At 48.8% G+C, this 17,809-nt stretch overlaps 4 protein-coding genes across 4 annotated transcripts; 3 read left to right on the plus strand and 1 right to left on the minus strand.

The window, feature by feature from the left end:
• Nucleotides 1–40: 40 nt before the first annotated feature.
• Nucleotides 41–2,024, plus strand: ARB_07529 (uncharacterized protein; the record flags this gene model as incomplete). Its single annotated transcript, XM_003014178.1, has 3 exons — nucleotides 41–203; nucleotides 332–553; nucleotides 637–2,024. 3 exons carry the CDS (start codon nucleotides 41–43, stop codon nucleotides 2,022–2,024), a joined length of 1,773 nt encoding a protein of 590 aa, XP_003014224.1.
• A 968-nt stretch (nucleotides 2,025–2,992) lies between these two features.
• On the plus strand, nucleotides 2,993–9,560 carry ARB_07530 (autophagy regulatory protein Atg2, putative; the record flags this gene model as incomplete). The annotated part of the gene is made up of 3 exons (XM_003014179.1): nucleotides 2,993–3,154; nucleotides 3,252–8,537; nucleotides 8,595–9,560. The coding sequence occupies 3 exons, from the start codon at nucleotides 2,993–2,995 to the stop codon at nucleotides 9,558–9,560; spliced, it is 6,414 nt and encodes a 2,137-aa protein (XP_003014225.1).
• A 1,739-nt stretch (nucleotides 9,561–11,299) lies between these two features.
• Nucleotides 11,300–11,641, minus strand: ARB_07531 (uncharacterized protein; the record flags this gene model as incomplete). The annotated part of the gene is made up of 1 exon (XM_003014180.1): nucleotides 11,300–11,641. One exon carries the CDS (start codon nucleotides 11,639–11,641, stop codon nucleotides 11,300–11,302), a length of 342 nt encoding a protein of 113 aa, XP_003014226.1.
• A 1,321-nt stretch (nucleotides 11,642–12,962) lies between these two features.
• ARB_07532 (uncharacterized protein) lies at nucleotides 12,963–17,432 on the plus strand (the record flags this gene model as incomplete). The annotated part of the gene is made up of 1 exon (XM_003014181.1): nucleotides 12,963–17,432. One exon carries the CDS (start codon nucleotides 12,963–12,965, stop codon nucleotides 17,430–17,432), a length of 4,470 nt encoding a protein of 1,489 aa, XP_003014227.1.
• Between the last annotated feature and the right edge of the window lie 377 nt (nucleotides 17,433–17,809).

Consider the following 17,809-nt stretch of genomic DNA (forward strand, 5'->3'; position numbering starts at 1 on the left):
TAAACAGATAACGTCTTTTTACTAATTACTGAAAGATACAATGGAGCCGCCTCTCAGTGCCAAAACTAAAGGGGAAGGGAGCCAGGATGAAGTTGCTGCCTGGGAAGTAGAAGAGGGAATACCCCAGTTTGAAGACCCGTTCATCCAAAAGTATTTACAGGGGAGGAATGCCTTGATTCAGGAGGAAAAGAAGCAGAGACATGGTGAGTTCTAGGTCTATCAGACTCCTAATATTCTGTTTAAAGCATTATTGAATGGAAAATATACTCAATGCTCTCGAGTTGCAAATGGTTTAGAAACTTAGGCTTATTTCTAACACAGTTTGTTATAGATGCTCATTTTCAAAAGTGCATGTCAGCCTCTACAAAGGAAGCATGCCGGATTATCTCACATATTCGAGACAGGGAACTGAAAACTGTCTGGAATAAGGAAGCGGAGGAGAACCTAGCAAAGACCCAGGATACGGTGCTTTACCCAGGAATGATGTTCCGACTAGCCAAGAATAAGATGGAAGGAACAGATTTATGGAAGATAGTTAAAAGGATGCCAAAAGGTGAGTCGTGGCACCATAGTAATAAGATCGTACACACGGGGCGGTGAAGTAGTGTATAGACCTCGGCTAATTCTCTGTCAAAGGAGCTTTACTACATGGCCACCTCGAGGCAATGGTTGATTTGGATGTATTGGTAAACCAAGTGTTATCTCTCCCTGGCATTCACATGGCATCGGAACGACCATTGATAGGAGAGAACCTCTTACTTTCTCCACTACGATTTCAGTATTTTTCCAAACCACAAAACGTTGGATCTGAATCTGGCGCAGGGGGCATCTGGAGTTCAACATATAAACCACAACTGTTCATCCCTGTAAAAGAGGCTGCCGAAACATTCCCAGATGGGGGAGCTAAAGGGTTCAGCGATTGGCTTAAGGGGAGATGTACTATTGAGAAGGAGACATCCTTGAGTCATCACCATGGGTGTGCAGCCATCTGGGAAGTACTCGATCAAAAATTCCAGGTAGTAGATGCGATACTCTACTACGAACCGATATTTCGAGCATGTCTCAAGCATATGCTGGCAGAGTTAAACGAAGACGGCATTAGATATGTCGAATTCCGACTAGCCTTTGGATTCGAATATCGCCGTGATAAGTGTGAAGAGCCTGACTCCAACTTTGAGTCGGTATTCGAAGCATTTGGAGAAGAGATCGAAAGTTTCAAAGCCTCAGATGCTGGTAAGGGGTTTCATGGTGCCCGGATGATATGGACGACTATGCGAAGCCATCCGAACCGTGATATTGTGGAGAGCATGAAAGAGTGTATACTCACTAAGCTGCAGTTCCCGGAGCTCATTTGTGGCTTCGACCTAGTTGGGCGTGAAGATGATGGAAGGTCACTAGTGGACATGATCCCTGTCCTATTCTGGTTCAAAAAGCAGTGTGCTGTGGAGGGAGTCGAGATCCCGTTCATGTTCCATGCAGGAGAGTGCCTGGGAGACGGCGATGAGACAGACTCAAATCTGTACGATGCAATTCTCCTAGGCACACGCCGTATCGGCCATGCGTTCTCGCTCTACAAGCACCCTCTGCTGATAGACTTGGTAAAGGAGAAGAAGATTATGGTCGAGTGCTGTCCGATCTCGAATGAAGTGTTGCGGTTCACTAGCTCCATCATGTCACATCCGCTTCCAGCCCTGCTGGCTAGAGGTGTGGCTGTGTCACTGTGCAACGATGATCCAACGATGCTCGGCCACGGAAAAAACGGACTTACCCACGACTTCTGTCAAGTGTTAAACGGCCTGGAAAATGTTGGTCTCTCGGGCCTTGCTACCATGGCCGAGAACTCGCTCAGATGGAGCTGCTTCGAGGACCAGGACAACTCGGCCTGGCTTGCAGATATCAAACGAGGTATAGCTGGAACAGGTCAGAAGAGCGAGTACATACGCAACTGGCACATCGAGTTTGAGCAGTTCTGCCAGTGGGTGGTTCTCGAGTTTGGCGCCGACGTTCCTCCAGGCGACGACTAGAGATTTATTATTTGCTTCTTTCATTTTTTTTTTTTTTCTGTTGTCTTGCGACTAAAACGCACTGCATAGACGAGGCTATATAGGGACCTCTAACTACGGAGTAGCAGCATCACCATCCATCCTCATTTGCCTTCACCCACGTCGCCTGAGCCGGTCATGAAGCGCTGTTTGCTCTGTTTGGCTGCCCCGATCACGCCTCGCATCCGCCGGTCGAGAGGGCAACGGCTTAGTCAGCACCATCTAAGCTGCGCGACGGCGTAGAAAGAGTCAACTTCGTCATATCTGAAGCGCTAGTTTGCAGTCCACGGCATCGCTCATGGCAAATCATGCCTGTAGCCTCACAGCAAGCAGCTCCAGCAGGTGGCAGACGTGGCAGCGTTTTGTTTCTCCCGTTGTTTCCGTCTCTTCTTTTAGCCAGTAGTTTAAAATCTCCCATGGCGGCGCCTCTTGACTGACCCATCGTTCCCCCGGCTATCCTTTTGTCTCTACCTTGTCCGCTGTGTCAAGTGCCTGTCTCGGGGGCCTTTTAGCCCTTTCATCCTAATAGCAGATCCCAAGCCCTGTCTCCTGTGGCTTGCTTTGACTATTCTATTATCTTGCTTGAGCTTGCTTGATGCTGCTTGCTTGATCGCTGGGCTGTTTCTCTGTATTACTATTTATTTGTTGAGCCTCAAAGCCCGCATCTACAGCTCACATCTACTGCTGCATATCTACCAGCATATCTCCTCCTTGCACCACTCACCTAGACCTACCAGACTAGCCTTTTTGCAACGGCGACGGTCGGGATATAGCTCGCTCCAGGACAGTCTGGGGACGCTCTACCCTCTTATCGAACTGTATCCCCCTCTTCTTCGTCTCTTCTCTCTCTCTCTTCGGCAACCATGCAGACGGCCTTCTAGCAAGTATTGTATGAGCCGTCAGCATAAGAAGGCCTTGATAGGAGAAATATTTCGGTAAAGAGCCGAACTATGTCGTACTTTGTCCCTTCGTTCTTCCAGAAACGCCTTCTTAGATATGCGCTTTCTCGGCTGGAGATCATCGATACCGATGCGTTGGACTTGGATAGCCTGGGTATAACATGGGGTCAACGGAGTACCTTTGAGTTAAGGGATGTTGGCTTGCGGCTAGAGGTATGTGAACAGCTGTATATTTTGGTAGTATTGCTGGGATGTGGTTGTTATCTTGGATGCCTGTACACGATGACTGACCCGGGCATGCAACCCCTAGAATCTTGCGAAGACCTTACAACTCCCACCGGAGTTCGAAATAACGAAAGCCTGCGTTTCGGTTGCTCGTGTGACTATACCCGCGGATATCTATGCCAGCAGTATCGTTGTCGAGAGTGAAGGCATCCACCTTGACCTAAAACACACACCGACTAAGTCGGGTAGCAAAAGACAAGGGCGGAAAGCAAAAGATGGCGATAAGGACTCTGGTCAAGGTGACCATGAGAAAATACTGCCATCCACCGCCGATATTGCACAGTCGTTCTTGGAATCTGAACCGGTCGAAGAAACGGCTGAACTCGAGGCGGCGTTAACATCGCAATCCTCTCACTATATTAGCCAGTCAGACGTCCTCAGTGATGATGGATCCGAGGAATCTGCTCTTGGACTACATGACGGAGTTACATTACCCACGTTCGTTGCTGGCTTCATCAAAGGAGTAGTAGATCGACTACGATTTAACATCAGAGATGTTTCCGTGAGAGTGATCATGGAGGTGCAGCAGGATGCTTTCCAGAAGCCTTCGTCTTCCGTCAAGATGAAGCCTGTGACTGCTATAATGAGACTGGGCGAGGTTTCGATCGATGGTGTTGCACCGCCTGAATCTCAGGATCCTGCCCTCAAAGCAGGAAAACGACTGATAGTCTTCTCCCAGCTCCATGCCTTACTGGTTTCCGATGAGACTCTATTCTCAAATTATTCTCGCTTTGCTCCTCCAGGCACGGCATCTCTCGTTTCTAGAACAAGCTTAACAAAACAAGAGTCAATGAAGAGTCAGTCGTCGCAAGCATCGAGCTTTGGGTATGACAATCCCTTGGCTCAATCTGGAGCCCTGAAGTTGTCATCGATACTTGATGATCCACTTGAACAGCCGGAGCCCCTTGAGCAGTCGCGAATTTTAGAAAAATCAGTCTCGTCATCAAATGACGGCAGATTCGACGATGCAGACACTGATGAAGAATATGAACCGGGATACCAGATCGAACCCCAGGCGCGGGCTCTGGGATTGCCTAATATTCAGCCGGGGGAAGATGGAATCAATGCTTCTCTGAACGAAGCCCTTGAGTCAAGTATTTCAAATAACTTGATGGACTCAACTTCAGACACCCCTAGACTAACTGTCGACATGGCAGACTCCATAGCGGATCTTCCAGAGCAGCAAGAAATACCTGATATTGGCTTCAATGAAGACGGCCTACAAGTTTCTGGTCGTAATTCTCCTGCTTTGTCTATGTCAGTGTCCACACAGTCATTCCATTCTTTCCAGAGTGATGAGGAAGGGGAAGAAGAAGAACCATCAACACCAATTGCTGCCGTGAACCCCAGCATTTTCTCAGATGACAACCAGGAAGACAACGGTATCCCGCAAGAATCAGGGGCTGCCTCCCCAGATCGCCGGTCTTCTACATCAAGCGCAAACGACTCAGAACCCTCGCACCGGGATGAGCTCTCTGAATCAAAAATATTCACTCACGAAGAGGCTCGCAGTATGTACCAGAGTGCTATGGATGGCGCAGAGTCCAAGTTGATCGGTCACATGCCTGGTGCTTGGAGTGACCATGGCTCAGAAAGCATCCTCGAGGAAAAGAAGGTTGTCATTGACGATGGCCATGAACGCTTCTTGCAGGATAACGAAGACCAATCCGGTGCTACACCTACTGGAAGCACTGTCCTTAGTTCTTCATCCGTCGGGGACGTTGGTAATAAGGATGTACCCGACGTTGGCAAATCATGCACTGAACGATCTCGTCCTCGTTTAATTGATCCAGCTTCCGATATTGTCAAGAATATCTTGGAAATTGACAAAATCATGGTCTGGTTACCCCCAATGGGCGGAGACCCGCCGCAGGAGCTATCTCTCGAGGCTCGAGTCGATCCTATCCAGCGCATGCGGGAGTCAACTTTGGCTCCAGGCCAATCTTCAGTGGCTACCAGTTCTCCAAGAATACGGTTTGCTGACAGGAATCGCCAGGACTCCGTTTCATCAAGCTCGACCGTGTCTGGCCAGCAGGCCGGCAGTGCTGGCCTTGATGATGACAGTGATATCCTGAAGAATATGAAAAAGGAGGCCGCTGTAGAAATCAGTGTATCCTCCTTCCAGATCAATTTTGATATTGCTTGTGGATGGCTCTTGGTGAAGGTAGGCCAGAGTCTTGCTCAATCGTTGAATTCTGGTCCTGCGCCCGATAAAGCATTGGATTCCGCTGCCGATGAAAAACAACCAATTCCTATTATTGTTGATGTCTCGAATTGTTCCTTGAAATTATTAGAGCATCTTCCTGGTTGCTCTTATTTGCCGTGGATGTCAAACTCCGTGTCCAACCCTCTAACCGACTCCGAAGATGCTTTGCTCCAAGTTACTATCACAGGCATTGCGTTCCACTCGCTAACTGCAGCTCATACCATGAAAACACGCCTCACAGTTAATAAGTTCAAGATCAGCCACTTATCAGAAGATCTTCTTTCTTTTGATGAAGGCTTGAAAATGCGGGAATCCACGCGAGACATCTTGTCTAGCTCTAGCGATATTATTATCAGCGCAGTCAAGAATTCTCAAGGTTCTCGGCTTACCATCAATACCCTCCCCTTGCATATGACAGTCAGCCTCCAGAGACTGGATGAAACGCTCACTTGGCTTGGAGGCTTAAGCACCATCATTGAACTTGGTAACTCAATCGCTTCTGGTACAACAGCCACTGGTGGGCCCCAAGAACCTGGCAGTAAGCCACGCGGGGTTCGGTTTGAGCAAACGGTGAACGCCCCTAAAGAGCCACCTTCTACCGCCGACTCAGCTGCATGGAAGCTGGACTCACGTATCGGCGGGGTTGTCATCCACGTTCTTGGAGAGCAATGTAGCGTGAAGTTGGAAACCTCAGCGGTGAAATCAGTCAAAAGGTCGGAAGGTATTGCAGTTCAAGTTGACAGAGTTAGGGCAACTGGGCCTCATTTTTATCATTATAACATTAACATTCAGAAATGCTCGCCTGCCCTTGTGGCGCTGGATAATGTCCGCTTTGAGTTCCTGTTTACTCCGAAAGAATCAGACCTGGATCGACTATTGACTCTGTTAGCCCCGTCTAAAAGCAAATACGACGAAGAGGACGATATTATGATTGATACGTTGCTTCGACAACGTAGGCAAGGGTCAGTTCTTCGTTTAACTGTTGGGGGATTAACCGCCAATGTTTACTCCCTCTCTGCCATGAAACCTCTATCATTACTTGCAGAGGAGGCATCGAAACTTGCCAGAGTCGCCAAATACCTCCCCGAAGATGATAGGCCTGGTATGCTTGCCTTAGCACTGGTCAGAGAGCTTGAGCTGAATATTACTGTTGGTGGCAAGGTTGGTAAATTCAGACTTCAGTCACACAATGCAGAAGTTGGGTATGTCAGTTTTCCATCTTTGATAGCTTCTCGCGTTTCAACCGCAACCGTTTTACGGAACGAAAAGGAGGAGCTCCTCGGACCAGCTGTTCTTCGTAAGCCCGGGGAAAGGAAACCTGAGAGCGAGCTGCCCATGTTTATGGTGAGATATATTGCGGATGAACTGGAGCCCGCTATCAAGCTGAAACTTTTCAATACTCGTGTTGAATACATAGCTGAATCCATTGTGACCCTAATGGACCTTCAAGAGGATGAAGCAACTACGGAGGGCATAGCAACCAACATGGCGCAGTCAGTGCTCAACTTCGCTGAGTTACCGGAACAGCCTACAACTGAGCTTGAGACTTCGATGCAGGACTCAACTGCTGCGGACCCCTCACCTGGAACTACCTCTCCAATTCGCCTCTCCGTTACTTTGAAAGACTGTCTTATAGGCTTAGCTCCTCGCAATTCCCCTGCCAAAGGCTACGTGGTGTTGACAAATGTCGAATTCTTTGGATGCATGCAGCAGGAACTTCGTTCTGAAGCTACCTTGAAAGTAGCTAAAGCCTCAATGATGGTAGTGGACAGGGTAGAGTCAGAAGAAAAAGCTAGATCGAACGGCCGGCGCAGGAGGTCTACCAGTTTGAGTCCTCAAGTTCAATATCTAGAGGAGATAGGCTATGTTTCTGTTTGTGAAACCTCATCCGCTCAAATATATCTCAAAATCATGCAGCTGGCAGCCGACGGTCAAAAGTCACTCGACGTGGAAGTGAGAGACGACTTACTGATACTTGAGACCTGTGCCGACTCTACTCAATCCCTTATATCTCTTCTAAGCGGGCTATCACCACCTGCTCCCCCTAGCGAAGCCGTCAAATATCGGACGGAGGTTATGCCAATCAGCAACTTGCTCCAATCATTCGCTGCAGAGACCCTGGACACTTTCAACTCGAATAAAAAGAGCAGCCGTGAATATGACGGTCTAGAAGAGTCTGACGAGATATCGGCTGCCGAGCTAGGGTACATCAGCGACTTCTTCCCATTCCATGCTAGTGTTAAGTCAGGTAAATCGACCGAAGAAGCTCCAGGTGAAGGATATGAGCTATTGGCAAAGAGTACGCACTCGGTAGCGCATGTCCACCCAGAACATACTGCGCTCAACTTTGATGAAGACCATTTCTCGAAGAATTCTGCGGTTGGAGGCACTGCCCACCGATGGGATGCGTCTCGGAACACATACAATCTCTCAAACGAAGTCAACCTGCAAAATAGCCCTTTGAGATTAAGGGTTCGAGATGTCCATGTCATATGGAACTTATATGATGGATACGATTGGTGGCGAACTAGAGATACCATCTCCAAATCGGTGAAGAGCTTGCAAACTCGAGCTGCCGAAAGAAGGGCTAGAGCAACTAATAGACGGTTGTCGCGAGAGATGGAGGAGGAAATGGAGCCTACCATTGACGACTTCTTGTTCAACTCTGTATATATTGAAATACCCTCCAACAAGGATCCTCGGGATCTCACCAGTGACATCAACCGGAATATCGATGGCTTGAGCGAGACTGGAAGCTACGCAACCACCTCAACTATAACTGGTACATCTACACAGGACGGGGTTGCCAGGAGAGAAAAATTGCGCCTGGCCCGGAGTCAACACCACAAAATGACAATTGAGCTGAAAGGTGTTTCTGCGGATGTGGTTGTTTTCCCAGCTAATTCCGGAGAGACTCAGAGCTCGATAGACGTTCGAATCCACGACCTGGAAATATTCGATCATATGCCGACTTCTACGTGGAGAAAATTTGCCACGTACATGCACGATATGGGCGAGAGAGAGATTGGTACAAGCATGGTCCATGTCGAAGTACTGAATGTGAAACCAGTAGCGGATCTTGCAGCTTCTGAGATAATATTAAAGGTAAGCGTGAATTCTGTCTATCTTTAAATGCGATCCAAGTATCTAACCTCTACATAGGCAACCGTCCTACCACTGCGCCTTCACGTTGACCACGATGCACTTGACTTTATGGCCCGATTTTTCGACTTTAAAGACGAATCAGCAAGCAAACCTGAGACTGCTCCGGGTGATGTACCATTTCTACAACGGGTAGAAATCAATCCTATACCGATACGACTTGATTTCAAACCTAAGAGGCTTGATTACACTGCTCTTCGCTCTGGGAGAACCACAGAGCTGATGAATATTTTTGTTCTCGATGAAGCGGATATGGTCCTTCGCCATGTGATATTATACGGTATTACCGGGTTTGAAAGGCTTGGAAAGATGCTTAATGACATATGGACACCCGATGTACGCGATAACCAACTCGGAGGTGTTCTATCCGGACTAGCACCTGTCAAGTCGCTGGTAACTCTCGGCAGTGGTGTTAGAGACCTTATTTTCATTCCTATTCGGGAATACAAGAAAGACGGTCGAATTGTTAGAGGGCTTCAGAAAGGCGCCGCAGCCTTTGCCAAAACCACCACAAGTGAACTTATCAAAATCGGAGCCAAACTAGCAATTGGGACGCAAAATGTACTTCAAGGAGCAGAAGGTTATCTCAATGGTCCTCCTCCCCAGCCTGCAAATCGTGCTCCATCATCTGGGGAGGATCCTGAAGACGACGAGCCCATTGATGTAGGGGCAAAGCAGCAAATATCTCTTTATGCAGACCAGCCTGTTGGCGTTATCCAAGGGTTACGTGGAGCATATGCAGGACTCGGGCGAGATCTGAGTGTTGCACGAGATGCAATCATTGCTGTACCTGGAGAAATAATGGAGACTGAAAATGTCACCGAAGCAGCACGGGCAGCCCTCAGGAGTGCGCCTACCATTATACTTGGTCCAGCCATTAGTGCTGCTGGTGCAGTTGGGGAGACTCTCTTAGGTGCTAGGAATACATTGGATCCGGAGAATAAGAGACGAGCAGATGAGGTATGAGATCTACCCCCTTCTTTACTGCTAAGTTGCAGTCACTAACGGGTTGCATATAGAAATATCGATCTCTCTAATACAACCTCATGTTTTCCTTTTTTTTTTTTTTTTCTTCTTTTTTTTTTCCCCCTACTCATCTGCGTTTGGGTATCTATTGGCGCGATGAGAGGCAATCATTTCATTTTTAAACGAGATGTGAATGAAGACTTACGATGGAGCATTTATTTATCTCACATTTCCTTGTCTATCTTTTCCACTTACATTTTCTTTTCCAGAATGAATCATGCATGATGGAAGTTATATGAAGGTGCTCCGGAGTTTTTGAGCCACAATTTGCCTTTTATTATGTTTCCGCATATCTAGCGTACGGGCTATTGCCAGAGATTGTTTATTGTTCGATGTTTAACTAATATCTTAGCCATTTTGTTGATATCATATATGCTTATCTGTTCTTCGCATCTAGCAGTGTATATAGGTGGAAGATTATCATTACCATGAATACACTCTTGAGTGTAAAGTTTACCCTTGGCAGAGCCCAGATTGATCAGAATCGGACAGTCCGTACTCCGTAGATGTTTTATACAAGCCCATTTTCCCATTTTTAGTTGAGACAAAAATATCGATACTACCTTATCATTATATGATCCTCCTCTTTCACATGTAAAAACATGTTGGGGTTTCAAGTAGTTTCTCCAAATAAGCGTTTGGGATAGTTAGTATAACTACAACGCTGCAAACAGGCTGTCTACTCCTCACGGGAGGAGCTCTGGTTGTATGTAAGTAGGACGGTTTCAGATTTCAAGGTGGATTCGGCATGCCCGTTAAAATGGGGGCAGTTGAGCGTAAAATAGATCGGTTAAAGGTGCCTCCTAATATGCTCAGCTCTTATCGACGAAAAGCATATAGAGAGCTGCATGGTCAGCCACAATAAGGAGCTATGGGGGTGGGTTAATGCGGCTTATCCCAGGGCGATGCACTGGAGCAACATGTGCTTCTGCATATAACGAGAGGCTAAGAGTGACATATCAGCCTCCTCATGGCCCGTACTCGTTAGTTTCTTCACATGTTTCCCATTCAGCTCTATTTTCTCATGGAGGGGCTAAGCCCCCCCCCCCCACGATGCCGGCTAGGCTGGGAGAAAAGTATTGAAGGTCCTCTTATCCGAGCGTCCGTAACACTAACGGCCCTGCATATAGAGGCTTAACTCGAAGCTCAGCCATTTGCTACCGTGATGGAACAGGGTACTTTGAATAGGCTGGCGAGATGTCGAAAAGGCTTTCCGCCTTGAAACCGGCTAAGTGCGAGGAGCCTTGAACTGTATCCTTCCCCAAAACATGGCATGATCAGCCGAAAAGACAATACTGGCATTTGATAAGGAGTACCATTGGCGCCTCATATGATTGATTGCATGCATTGAGTCTGCGGGAAGGTAAATCGGTCAGCCATGGGGCATCATGATGCATCGAATGCACGGCTATCGAGATGTGGATAGATTGACGCAAAGAAGACGGGAGACGAAGCTTGCTGGCCGTCGAATCTCGGACTTGTGCGAAGACATGCGTCAAAACCCGGTGTATATGACACTCGCCAGCGTGTTCGGGAGCGGATGATGATGATGGGTGTGTGCGCGAAGGAGGTCGGGAACTGATCATGAGTCGCTGGCTGGTGATGTGAGAGCATGGATACGATCAGGGGCAGGCCATGACAACTGCGGCCGTGGTGAGCTTGTGGGACGTCAATCTTGGTTATCCCGCAGCGAGGGCCGCTTCTCCTGGTTCCCCCTGTGTTCCCTTTGTGATGTCTATGCCGTCTCCTTGCTTTTCTTTGGCTTCTCTTGTCGTCCTGTCGTCTCCATCGCCGTCGGTTCTTCGAGATGTATACAGTTCAGAGATGGAGATGGCCTTGGAAGTAGTTTTAGTAGCCAGGTCATGTGACCGAGATGTTTTTCCTTGCTCGAAGAAAGACGAAAAGACGACAAGGGAGGGCAAACCGCAAGACGAAGACGACGCAGAAGACGACGGACAGGGAGGAGGACCCAGGAATGAGACGTCTCTCTTCTCGCGGCGCCGGTGAGGGCCAGCCGGCATCGAGGATGGTCATGAGACGCCTGCGATCGCAATCTTGACTTCCGCCTCAGCCTCTCGACGCTGCCCATTGCCGGCTCCCCTTGTCCACCCAGAGACGAAAAACACCATCCAGGCCTGTAAGTGGCTGCGATGCGCAGCGAGGGATCCCTCTTGGTACCAGGCAGACCGATGTTTGGGCCCATGATTGGCTAACAGTCGAGCAGGTTGTTCCCGCTCGTTGCTTTTTTTTCGCTGCGTCTCTGGCTCTCCACTCGCATACCCAGAGATGCCATCCAGGCCAGGCGAGTTCATACCCAACTTCCGCGCTCCATCCAGCGACTCACAGCTCCCAGACGATGAATGTCGTGTTCCCTGAGGCAAAACGAATAAGGATACCATAACAAATCCCAGAAGCCTGGCTGGTAACTCAAAGCCCACTAGGTGGGTGCCGGTTCTGGGTTGTGTGGTACCTCTCAGGTACGACACGTACAAAAGAAATTTCATCAATATGAATGATTGATGCTACGTTAAAGGGCCTAGGGAGCCCCGTCCCATACATCCCCTCGAAGATAGCCTCTGATGGTCCCTTTCTGCAGAGCATCTCTGTTTTGTTTTTTTCCATTTTCTCTCTTCTCCCGCGTGAGGGTGTGAAGAATCCCGGGTCTGCAGTAGAGGTTGCAGGGTCATGCTTCTGCGGGATTCGCTAGAAGCTTTAATGTCTTGTCTCTTGCGCTTCTCCTGCTGCTAACCTTGTGTGTTTTGATGCATTCTTCATCTTTTGCTTTCTTTCATCGCTTGCTTTTCATGTGAATATATCCCTGCAGTCACTATCATTTGAACCTCTATGCAATAGTCAGCAGGATCTTTATATCAATCGTTATATTCCACATTTGGATCTAGCTGTTGGGCCATTACTATTGCAAATATATTTTACCAGAAGGGTTCAACAGTGGCTGGCCATTGTCTCCTCCCTCCTTCACTGAATCAGTAATACTTCCTTCTCCTTTCTTTGGTTGGCACTTGACCTTTGAACATACAAAACAATATACATAGCCTGCGCTCGTTCTCTGGCATTCAATATTTACCTAACCGGCTTATATTCATTATTATCCACCACCGGGCGAGATACCCTAGGCTTAACACCTGTTGGCAAAGGTCAACCTGCTGCATCTCCAGCCAAATCCGGCCCCAATTGGTACTGCTCATACTACTGCTCGGATACCTGGTTACTATACCTCATTTGCAGGAATTAATATCTCTGGTCCTTATTCATTATATCGCTGAAACTTTCCCAGCTGGCTCCCTCCGCCTCAACTCCCGGGGGGAGCTGATCCATAAAACCATGGCCGGGGTCGCCTTGGAGACGAATCAAATTCCCTGGGAGTCACTGCTCCTGATGGATGAACACACCTGTGGTGCTGACCTTCACTCTTCATTGAGGAGATCTCTTATTCCGGCTCCTCTCCGTATCGGGTCACCGTCAACGTCTCCATCTCAATACCAGTCTCCCTCGCCTCCGATTAGCCCTGCTCCTACCCTCCTGGTGTCTGTTCAAACCCCTCTCCACACCCGTTCTATGTCAGGGAAGCTCTCACTGCATGAATATCGCAGGAAATTGTCACATCCTGATGCTCAGGACGGAACAACTACTGTTCCGAGAAGGATGTTGAAAAGGAAGCCAAAGACTACAAATCTAAACAACAGACAAGGGAACACCATCCCCCTTTCACCACCAGCAACCCCTCCAGCATCTGCTTCTCCTTTTGAACCAAGTCGACCAGTGTCTCCTATCCTTGAGCTAGATCATCTTACCTTTAGTTCTGGATATAACAACGCGTCTAATACTGCTACAAGCTGTGAAGTTTCACCTATAGATGGTACTTTTCTGGATTTTGAACGCGCAACGCCACAAAGTAAATTGACACAAAACCATCTATTTGAAGCACCAGCAGGAAACAAATCCCAGCATAGGACCTTGGTAAGTAAGTCTGATCAATATTTCTCATATGTCTACCTATCTTTATCTCCTGTTTTGATATATTCCCAGTTACCTTCAATTTCACTAACAATGACGCGCCAGAGCACCCTACGCGACTCTATTCGACAGATACCAACAAGATTCACAGCACATACCAAATCAGCCTCTGAATCTGCCCTGCCTAGGACTCTTCGCCATAAAGGTGTTTCATTTGAGATATTGACACCTCGAAGGCATACGGGCTCTTCTCTGTCACCAACTTTGGCTGAGACGGGTAGCCCTAAAAAAGCTGAAATGCCAACTCCAAGTCCCCTAGACATGGACATCGAAATCCCTAAGCCAGCCAAATCACCGCCCCCAAGGCTTCGCCGGCGCTCTGCTTCCCTAGGCCCCGAGAGGAGGTGTACCCCTTCTCGTGCTTTGTTTGAAGATCTTCCTACCGCTTATTCTTCGATCACTTCGGGGTCCTCTAGCAAAAATAGGCCGGCCAACCCTACGGCATATAGTGATGAGCATTTACCACAGGTTCCCGACGAAACCACAGCTCACCATGACCAATTTATGGTCTCTGATATTGAGCCTTCTTCCTCGCAAGAAATTCAAATTGATCATCCAGACTCCGAGATCTCGCAGCCTACCCCAGAACAGCCTGCAGTAGAAGAAACTTATGCGGCTTCAGAAGCTGTAGATGGAGTTGTGGATGAAGCCATCCACCCGTCCAATTCTCAAAGGAAGTCCAACAAACTTGTGAAGCGTCGGCTTTACGGCACAAATGACCCTCTTTCCCCTGGGTGTCCTCGTCTGCGCCCGATTATCTCCACATTCCTGAATCGACGCCAACCAAACTTGCATGGTGCTCGCGGCCGCATTGAGAAACCAAAGATCATCAACGATATAATCAATAGGAGTAACAACTCGAGGCCGGGTTCAGCTCTTGATGAAATAGAGGACCACGTTCAAGCAACATCCACTCTAACACTTCCGCAACCAAATTGCTTGCATCATCACTTTTCCACTGGTCATCAAGAAATCACTACTAGTGATGAAAGCCATGAAATTGTTCCCCAAAGCAACCACGATGATTCACCAGCTGCACGGTCATCCCCTTTCTCTTTCACCGACAGTAAGCGGCTTGAGGAATGGAAATCTTTTATCCTCACTGGCACAACCGATCAAGTTTCTTCTGAGAACCTTCCCAAGAGCATGCAACGAACAAGCATATTTGGTCCCAACTTCTCTCGGCCAATGTCGTCTCGTGCCCGACATCGTAAAGCTGATCATCGTGCAGAGTATCGACCTCAAACATCTGATGCAGCTTCTCCTTTCAAAACATGCCATATGGACCTCCCAAGGCTCTCGACGTCATCTCTGCCTTACCATGGAGATAACCAGGGACAGCAGGGAATTTCCTCTGTCCTGCTACGGTCGCCAGATCAGGAATTTTCTCTTTCCCGAGCTGAGAGGATGACTGGTTCAGAGTCCTATTATGAAGATTTGGGACCTGGGAGTAGCCAGAGCTCGTCAAGCAACAGACTCAGCATGCATACTTCATCGTCGATGGCATTGAGGACTCCTCAACGTCCAAAGTCTGCGGCACCGTGCGAGCCTAAAGATAAAAGCAAGAGCTACCATCCCTTTTTCCATGCTCACCTTGGAAGTCCGCGGCCAAATAAGAAACAAGAGCAAAGCATATCGACTTTGGCAAAGCATAAAGGCAAGCAGAGTATTAGCTCTGTACTTGATGGTGATAGTGACATTGAACCAGATGAAGCAGGATCCGAAAAAGATTGGGAGACGGTTACTGAGAGCCAGATGTTTGGATCCAGGTCCCGGATCCCAGTACCCAACCTGGAGTCAGGTAGCAGTTTGGCCAATTACTCCAGCGCCGGGACCCTGGCCAACAGAAGCCTGATGGATATATCCTCCCAGTCTCACCAGGGAAGCCGTGAAATGAGATTTCCATTCCGTGATAGATCCCCTAGGTTCCGCCGCCCTAGCTGGTTGCATACCACACGCCAACGTCGATTCCCTGAGATTAGTGCTCCTAGTTTCCCCCGTCACCTTTACTCGATGTCCGAATACCCTAGGGACCCCGAAATGCTGTACAGCACTGCGCCGCCCCTGATGGCATCGACTGCGCAACAGCCTGCTCCGCGAGCGGCTTCGAACTCCCAATACCACCACCCGTCCCCCCTTCGAGACACCCATCCGAACCCCTTCCAATCCACTCCCCCGTCCCTGAACGAGATTCATCCGAGCGAGCGGCATGCAAAGTCCGGGCGAGATTCGAAGTCCGGCTTTGTGTCTGCAATTCGCAGCAGTAAGTTGACCTTTCAAGATGATAATGACAGCAATATCAACAACATCAACAACAACAGCGACAACCCATTCAACTCTGGCCACCATGGCTCTGGTCCCATCAGAAGCTTGCGGCCTTTGCCAGCTCGAGCATCAATGGAAGCATCAGCATGGTGGACAAAACCAGCCTTTAGCAGCATGAAGTCGCAGCACTCCTTTCACTCTGCCCCTTTTTCCTCCACCATCAGAGGCGTGAGAGACGCAACATCCCTTCACAGCCGCAACGTCTCTTCCTCTTCCCATTCTCACTCTCACCCTCACCCTCACCCTCATCATCATCATCATCACCATCCAACCTCCAGCCCAGCAACACATGAAATTACAACAACTGACCTCTTTGACAGTCAAAATCCGGTGCCTGTGACTCCCTCTTCTGCTTCTCAAACCGCCCAGCCACAGACGCCTTCACTTGGGCCTCGGGCTTCCTGCACGACTGAGGAAGATATCGAGCTTGAGCCCCTTACGCGTGTCTGCCATCGATCAACGCCCGCTCGTTCTCGCGTCAGCTCATTAAGCAGCCTTGTATCCGGCGCCACCTCGACTTCAAGAAACACCCCTGGTTCTCTGTACCTTTCTATCAGAGCTGCTCGTGACAAGGCACGCAACTACCGTCACCACCGCCACAACCGCACGCTGACGAACAATTCAACCTCCACCACGGGCGAGCGTCTTCTCTCTGTCCGGCCGGACACGCGAGCTTCATCTAGAGGCGAATACCGACGCGATATCAACTCCAACATGGACGAGCATGATCATCCAGCTGAACGAGAACGGGTATCTAGTCCCAGATCTATCCTTGCCATGTCACCACCAGCAATGCGCAGCAGCCGCCCTCCAACGCGTATCCAAAGTGCTAGCACTGCAAGAAAGCTCCGAAGCCCCAACCCAGACGACTTGCTCCGTGAACGCCTGGACCGAATTGAAACGGCTTCGGTTGTGCTCTCAAACCACTCACCATCTCTGCACGAGTCCTGTGTCCGCTCCCCCTGGACGACCTGCCAACCAGCAAAGCAATTCACCGTCAACGGAGCATCATCTTTCTTCGCTACCATCGACGAAGAAACAGGCAGCGTACCAGACGCATATTGTTCAACCTATGGTCGTCATGTCTTCCCGGAGCCCCCGCGTCTAACACCCCAGCCCCGTCGACAGTATCAGAACCAGAATGTCGATGCTCTAGGCTCTGCAGAACAGGCCGGCGTCCACGGAGGCACCAACTTGAGCGCTCAACGACGTATTGGAAGACAGCTGATCATGATCTTTTCACTTTTGGTACCCTTTGGATGGTTTGTTGTTGCGTATATTGGATTTGAGGGCAAGTTGGCCGACGAGCTGATCCGCTGGCGATCCAACGGAGCCATTACCGAGTTTCACGTCAAGGACAAGTATTGGGCTAGCCAGTTTGCCGTTTCTTATGGGGTATTTACTCTTATCGCACTGGTTGTGGTGCTGGCCATTTGTTTAACCGCCCTGTGAGGGATAGGGGTTGGATATGGATATGTCTGTTGAGGAACGATGATATTGGTGCCCCTGAACTTCCCTCTCTCTTTTTTTCCCCCTTTCGTTTGTTACCCCTGGAACCGTTTCCCTCTCTATCTTGCTGTCGTTTCTTTTGTTTTTTTGTCAAATTACATTTTTCTTTTCCTTTTTGACTGTTAGATTTCTGTTCTCTCTGCAAACAATAGTTGATAATTCAAGATCGGATCTGGAGTTCATATCGGTTACAAAAGCGCCTTGTGTAATTCGACGGAGTCTCTTAAGGCTAGGACTCGGGTATCTCCGTCGTCATGCTATGGGGTTTTTATGGTGTATAGGAATAGAGAAGAGAACTGGGTTATTCTATATAAGCACTT

The sequence above is a fragment of the Trichophyton benhamiae genome (genome assembly GCF_000151125.1).
Source record: "Trichophyton benhamiae CBS 112371 chromosome Unknown Abenha-F-W-01a06.fp72, whole genome shotgun sequence".
Lineage (NCBI taxonomy): Eukaryota > Fungi > Ascomycota > Eurotiomycetes > Onygenales > Arthrodermataceae > Trichophyton > Trichophyton benhamiae.